Source organism: Colias croceus, chromosome 23, assembly GCF_905220415.1.
Source record: "Colias croceus chromosome 23, ilColCroc2.1".
Taxonomy (NCBI): Eukaryota; Metazoa; Arthropoda; class Insecta; order Lepidoptera; family Pieridae; genus Colias; species Colias croceus.
This window is the reverse complement of record NC_059559.1, coordinates 3877743-3885043: the sequence shown is the minus strand read 5'-3', so window position 1 is coordinate 3885043 and position 7301 is coordinate 3877743. Positions and strand designations below refer to the sequence as shown.

General features: G+C 37.0%; 1 protein-coding gene and 1 pseudogene across 1 annotated transcript; one reads left to right on the top strand and one right to left on the bottom strand.

Moving 5' to 3' along the window:
• Nucleotides 1–208: 208 nt before the first annotated feature.
• Nucleotides 209–2594, top strand: LOC123702406 (putative nuclease HARBI1). The gene is made up of 5 exons (XM_045650152.1): nucleotides 209–564; nucleotides 650–918; nucleotides 1865–2020; nucleotides 2097–2253; nucleotides 2320–2594. Exons 1-5 carry the CDS (start codon nucleotides 326–328, stop codon nucleotides 2390–2392), a joined length of 894 nt encoding a protein of 297 aa, XP_045506108.1. The 5' UTR covers nucleotides 209–325; the 3' UTR covers nucleotides 2393–2594.
• Nucleotides 2595–4034: 1440 nt separating this feature from the next.
• On the bottom strand, nucleotides 4035–7054 carry LOC123702568 (annotated as a pseudogene).
• Between the last annotated feature and the right edge of the window lie 247 nt (nucleotides 7055–7301).

Here is a 7301-nt window from a genome sequence, read left to right as displayed (position 1 = left end):
TTTTCAATAACCTATCTATCCATAATTCTAGTTACTACAGTTAGGCAAAACTATCCTTTTACGCTTACTTATTTTTCAATAACCTACCGACAGATAGCATTTCCTACCGAAGTTATCTATCTATCGCTGGGAGGACGGATAGTCTACTAGAGATAGGAACTCCCATACTAATTGATCTTACTTACATTTCATTAGAAGTTTTTTGTTACTCGCCGATAGGCGTAGCTAACTCTGGTAACGTCATTTGTTTATCTGTCAACATCGGCCGGTTACGCGGACAGATAGCCTTTCATAAATAAGTAATTAAATAACTAGCTCTAAAATAATGGAATATTTTAGCAGTGATGATAGCTATATGGAATTATTTCAAATTATAATAGATTGTGATGAAAGCAGTGACAGTGATACCGAGAACATACCGTTACCGAAGGAATATAAACCACGTGTGAATTATATGACAAAATTAAATGATTACGAATTTGCTTATAGATTTAGACTGAGTAAAAGTGCTGTGAATCAGTTAATTGATTTGATACAACCATATTTAAGTGTCACATCCAAAAGGTAAGGTTATTTTTATCTATAAGCACTAATAAAGGGCTTGTATTGCTATAGTATCAGCATTATATAAAGTTCTTATTTTTTCCAGAAATCATGGCATATCTGCCCTTCATCAGATACTTTTGGCTCTACGATTCTATGCATCGGGTACCATGCTGGTGTCCGTTGCAGATTTTATTGGAGTATCTATAGCATCTGCTAGTCGTATTGTCTCTGATGTGTCTAGAGCCATAGCAAGATTGTACTCAAACTTTATTGTGCTACAAAATCACACTCAACAAGAGTTTTATAACATTGCTGGATTTCCTAGAGTACATGGAGCCATAGATGGCACCCATATATTAATACAATCACCAAGTAAGTAACTTCATCCATACTCTTCATCTAGATCTCTGCTACGTATCCATACTTGATAACTATTTAGATTGGGACACTTAATTGTTTTTGTGGTATATATCTTCATATAAGTAGAGGAAGAGGTGGTAATTTGGAACCCCACTTTGTTTTTTGAGTATTTTAAGAAACCTATTTGACTAATCATCACAAAACTGTCTTTATATATTTAAAAACTTATTGGCTTTTATATTAGAAACTAATTTATATTAAAAAATACACATAATACGAAATAATTTGCTTTATTAGAAAAAATAACAAAAATGTGTTCGGAGCTCTGGTGATGGTATTATGGAACCCGGGTTCCAAATTACATGTATGGAATAAATTTACTTGCAAAAATCACATATATAATACTCCGCGTCGCATCCTGACCATTCAATATGCCCCCACAACCTACATGATTGGCACTGAATCCAAGTTTCACCCTGTTGATCGTTAGAGTAATTTTCAGAACAAAAAATGCAACAAGCGTCATCTTGGTTTGGTTTGGCTGGGCATACGCGGTATAATTTTCTGACATAACAGTGTCTCCTGAAGAAACAGAAGATTCAGAATCCGATGAGGTAAAATCCTGGCTGTTTAGAGGAGCTCTTGAAGACTTTGAAATAGTCTGCCCACCACTACGCCCACGAGCTCTTCTCCGACCTCTTCCTTGACCTCTTCCTCTCTGCGCTATATACTTGATTGACTCCTCAAGTTGCTGTTTGTAAGGAGACCCAGTCAATAAAGTAGCAGCAGATGACTTACGGCCTCTGCGTACTAGTAGACGGTAGATGAGGGTCATCATCAGTAGCTTGAAGAGTGGTCTCACCTGTGCTTGCTAGGTAGTCGACTTCAGTAAAAACGTTTTGTTAATCGGGTAAATACCAGTTACCCTGAACCCATTTATTATCTATTTCTTTTACAGATTCAAATATAGGCGAAGAGTTCAGAAACAGAAAAGGAACATTCTCTATCAATGTGCAAGTTGTGTGTAATAACTCTCTAGAGTTTCTAAATGTTGTTGCCCGATGGCCAGGATCCACTCATGATGCAACTATATTTAACCACTCTAATTTAAAAGGTTACTTATTTTGTTGTTTATTATGTAAATTACACTGTTCCTAATGCAAGGTCTTACATTATTATAAAACTTGCAGATTCGTGTGAACAAGGTTTACTCGGAAATCGTTGGCTGCTTGGTGACAGTGGCTATCTGTGTAAGCCCTATCTATTGACACCTCTACTCAACCCCAATACTCCATCAGAGCAACGATATAATGAAGCGCATATTAAAACAAGAAATACTATAGAAAGGTTTGTTTTTGTAAATTGGATGCAGTGACTAAAACAAAAATTACTTAATACCTACTTTAATTTTAGATGCATTGGCGTTTGGAAAAGAAGATTCCCCATACTGTTCTTAAAAATGAGGCTTAAATTAGAAAATATTTAAGCAGTTATTATAGCCACTGCCGTTTTACACAACATTGCCAGAAATTTGAATTTGGAAGAAATAGAGCCAGAAATATCAATTCCGGATACCATACAGGATGAAAATGTAATTGTTAATGACAATTCTCCTTCTTTAAATACATCAGAACGACAATTGCTAATAAATAATTACTTTCATGTGTAAAATAAATAAGATAAATACAGGGTGTCCCGTGGCAGATTTTGGATTTCTTGATTAAATTAAAGAAGGTTATGCTTTTAAAATATACATATATTTGTCATAAAAAGAAAGACGAGACATGCGGATTTTACTTTTTGAAGATCACTCCGTCCAAATGTTTTCCATCGCGACGTATACACTCGTGGATTCTTTCTAGAGTATTCTGAGCGACACGCTGTAATACTGACCGAGGAATAGCGTTCATTTCTCGCACGATATTTTCTTTTAAATCCGATAGATTCGTCGGGTTACTTTCGTATACCTTTCCTTTTAAATACCCCCATAGAAAAAAATCTAATGGGGTAAGATCTGGCGATCTGGGTGGCCATGAGATGTCTCCAAATCGGCTTATTAATTTTCCGGGGAATTCTTCGCGAAGGAGACTCATGGTGGTTCTTGCAGTATGCGGCGTGGCGCCATCTTGTTGAAACCACGTGTGCGAGCTGTTCGATGGATGTTCTCTCAGTTTAGGAATAAAATATTCGCGAATCATGCGGCGGTAGACATCACCATCAACAGTAACAGTTACTCCACGAGAATTTTCAAAGAAAAACGGTCCAATAATTCCATTGACAGACAGAGCTGCCCAAACAGTTACTTTTGGGCTATTCAATGGTTGTTGGTGTTTTAATCGCGGGTTTTGTCCTCTTGGCGCCCAATAGCGGCAGTTTTGTTTATTAACAAAGCCATTCAAATGAAAATGAGCTTCATCACTAAACCAAATTGTGTTAACAGTTCGGAATCGGCTCAACATGTTTTCACAAAACTCTTTGCGTACTCTGTAGTCATTTGGTTTAAGTGCCTGCACCAATTGGATCTTGAAAGGGTGGAGTTTAATATCCAAGCTTAAAATACGGTGCAGCGTGGTTTTTGGAAGCCGCAAACTTGACGCTCTCTTCCGCACGGACTGGCGGGGATTTTCTTGCACGCTGTTTGCAACGCGTTCAATGTTTTGTGCAGTCCTCGATGTTCGGCTAGGACCTGGGCGTGGCTCGTTAACTGTGGAACCCGTTGCACGGAACTTCTGGATCCACGTCCTAATCAAACTTTCACTTGGTGCATCACTTAAACGACGAATTTTGTAGTGAGAACAAAATCTCCGGCGAGCAACAGTACACGATTTGTTAGATGCAAAATACGCTTCGACTGCGAAAGCGCGGTGCGCGCCAGTCCACTGCGACATCGTGACTGACCAATCCGCACTAGTGCCGCGCCTAAATGTCACCCCACCCCGGTCCCCCGCGCAACCGTTGCAAAAATATTCGAATTTTAAATCCTAAATCTGCCACGGGACACCCTGTACATATTTTGTGTACATTTTTATTTTCTATCACAAATTTCACATCACAATATCACACACTTAACAAACTAGGTAATAACTCAATTAAAATATAATTACAAAATTAATTAACTAACCAATTAATTAATTTAAATCTTTTTTTAATCTAGCATTTTCTAATTCTATCTTAAGTTTATCTATATTAATCTCCTTTTCCTCATTTTCTAATTCTATTTTTCTTTTTTTAACTATTAGGTACTCTGCTAATGCATTTTCCCTATATATGCGGGCCTTATATTTTTCCTCTTCCATCTTCTGTTTCCGCTTGGCTGTAACAATGATCAAAAGTTATTAAAAATGCCATATATATGATCTCCTTTTCACTCTGCAGATAAGCCCATTAATGAATTGGATTTTTTCCCTACTTTTGCATTGAAGGTTTGCAAGAAACCAAAATAAAACTTGTCTGTTAATAACTAAAACTCATTACTGATTTCTTTGGTAGTCTTAAATGAAGTGTTATTTTCTACTTAGCATGTCCCAAACAGGGAACAAATAATACTTATGATTCCAATACTTAATGGAAAATTACCACCAAATTGCAAAAAAAAAAACAATAAATAACCTTCACCCACCTAGTGTGCCGCTGCCGCTAGCTCTATTACAGAAAAAGTTTTTCTGTTTAAGGGGAGGAGGAGGTGTCTCAAGAATTTGTGTTTCTTTCAACACCTCCCTCTCATCAAGACCTCCAACAAAAATACCATCACCACCGGCACCTTGTCCATCAGTGTTAACAATAAGGTTTATAACCTCCACATTCTCAACTTCACCCATCACCAAGTTAGAGTCTGTTTGTGGAGATGCTACCATATCTCCACCAAACTCCACAGAAAAACCCTTGGCATGTACTACCTAACAGTGAAACTACTTTGTCCAGAACTTCATCAGGTGGAAAGTAGTCCTTGCCTCCTCCAGTATGAAAAAAAATAGTACTTAATACAAATTTTAACTTTAACTTATCGTTGTGAATAATTGCCCAAAAACAATCAGTAACTAACCTTATTATGGCTGATTCTCATGTTCGCGCAGCGTTTGCGAGCAGCCTTCTTCAAGTTTTCCCATTTTAAACGAAGCTGCGCTGGGGTTCGTCGGGAGTTTGACACTGATGAATTGAAGTCGACTGCTAAGGTTTGCCAAGCCTGATCCTTCATTTTATTATTAGTGGCATTCGTTGCTTTATTGTTTATGACCGCACTTGCCGCCACAAGTTGTACGAGAAGCATCGTCTCATCTTTGGTCATTGATGCCGCTTTATTAATAGTTGACTGTAAAAAAATAAATCTTTAAAAGTTTGAACGCATTTTGGAATGTGAAATATATCAGAAATGTACACTCACCGGCACGGTATCTTGGCCACTGCAAATTTTTGCGTAAAATAACACTATTTCTTTTCTACTACAAAATTCAATTAAAATTTAATCAAAACTAGTTACTTTAATGTTTTTACTAACTTTTAGTAATAATTGGAAGTTTATAAGAAGTACTACCGCGTAGATATGAATTAAACAAGAATTTACGCTTTTCCTGTAAAATTTAAATGATTTCTTAAAAAATGCACAAAAATTAGAAAGAACGTTTCCATAAAAAAAAATGAACCTTTTAATATAGGGTGTTTTCTTCTCTTGCCTTAAACACTGTTTGCATCCAGTCTGGCATACTCTAGAAGACATTTTTGATGTCCACTTGAGGTATAGTGTACCAAACGGCCCCAGCTGTATTTCTAAGCTCATCTAACATTGGTGCTGGGTTGGAATCGAACTTTATGTTTCTTTTAAGCATGTCCCAGATGTGTTCTATTGGATTAAGATCCGGGCTACGAGCTGGCCACTCCAATTTTTCAATATTAACCTCTTGAAGGTACTCTTATACGCATCGTACGACACGTGGACATGCGTTATAGTGTATTAGTAGCAAATTTTCTTCACTGATAAACCTGTAATAGGGCTGAACATGTTCCTGGAGAATTTCCTCGATGTACCTGATCAAATTTAAATAATTATCTACCATAACTAACTCCGTGCGAGCATCGGAAATTATACCTCCCCATACCATTATTGACCCTCCATGAAAAATCGCAGTTTGATCGTGGTGATGGTTGAAAACCGCTCTTCTCGTCTCCTCTTTACTGACTCTTGGCTATCAGAAGCTCGTAAAGTGCCTTAGCAGTCATCTGTGAACACCTCACGAGTGCACTGGCTGTGGGTCCAGTTTTCATGTTCTCGTGCAAAACGAAGACGTGCTTCTCTGTGATGTCTGAGGAGTTATGGACGGCGTGCTGGTCTGCAAACCTTCAAATTAACTTCCTTCATTAGTCTTCTCACCGATTGCTCACTCACATTTATTATCCTGGTGTTTTAGAGCCGTTGGCGTATCTCAAAAACTGTCAGAAAGCCATTTCTGAGTATCTCTTGAACAATAAACGGGTCTTATCGAGCTGATGAGCACCTCACGCCTTCATTTCCTGGTCTGCACATGTAGCTGCCAGTCTCTTGGTATCTTCTCTATGCATAGTGCATTGCTGAACGAGGTACATACTGTACATTAGGTACTTTATGTTGCGGCAGTCATTGGTCTAACATTGTAATGGCCTGAGCAGGTTGTTCAGATGTGAACGGCATTTTTTATTGTTTGTTACGATCATTGACTACAGTACAACAATAACAATATCTTAAAACGGCATAAACGATATCGAAAAAAGTTTAAAACGAACAATTCGTAACTTCGGCTTAACCGCACAAATCACAAATTTCGAGTAGCTCTTAAAAAGTGGTAAAAGATTATTCTCAAACTTAATGATTTCTTACCATAAAATTAAACAAATAATATGTTAACATATCTGCATACAAAAAAATCGTGAAAAACACTTCAAACTTTTTTTATCGGCAAATTTGTAAGTGGCCAAGATTCCGTGCCGGTGAGTGTAGATAGGTACTTACAGGATTCATTATAAATTCACTTTTCTATGATAATTATAAAACAAACATAAACAAACAATTGACGCGACAAAGCGAAGCGTGGCGTCACCACAGAGATATCGTTAGGTATGTCAAAACTGTCAAAACGTTTTATTTCATGACTGAATTTGTTAAACAAAGAAAAAAAAACAATTCAATGTATAATCACCTTCAAATCTATGAAAAAATTTAAAATATACATTTTAACTTTTATCAAATGTAATTATTATTTGTTTTTAGAATTAAACATTTGCGCAGCAAGGAACTAAACGTTTCAAGGGGGTAGAAGCTATCGTTAGATAAACACAGATAGATAGCACTTATCCTTGTTTGTGAAACGCAAACTATGGATAGTTAAGATCTTACTGTTAACCGGGGATAGCGATCTATCTGTAAT

Bases quoted from the DNA above. Each gene is read 5' to 3' on its own strand.
- LOC123702406 (XM_045650152.1), top strand. From the start codon at position 326: ATGGAATATTTTAGCAGTGATGATAGCTATATGGAATTATTTCAAATT. The intron at 919-1,864 runs GTAAGTAACTTC...TTTCTTTTACAG, and splicing joins TATATTAATACAATCACCAA to ATTCAAATATAGGCGAAGAG. The intron at 2,254-2,319 runs GTTTGTTTTTGT...CTTTAATTTTAG, and splicing joins ACAAGAAATACTATAGAAAG to ATGCATTGGCGTTTGGAAAA.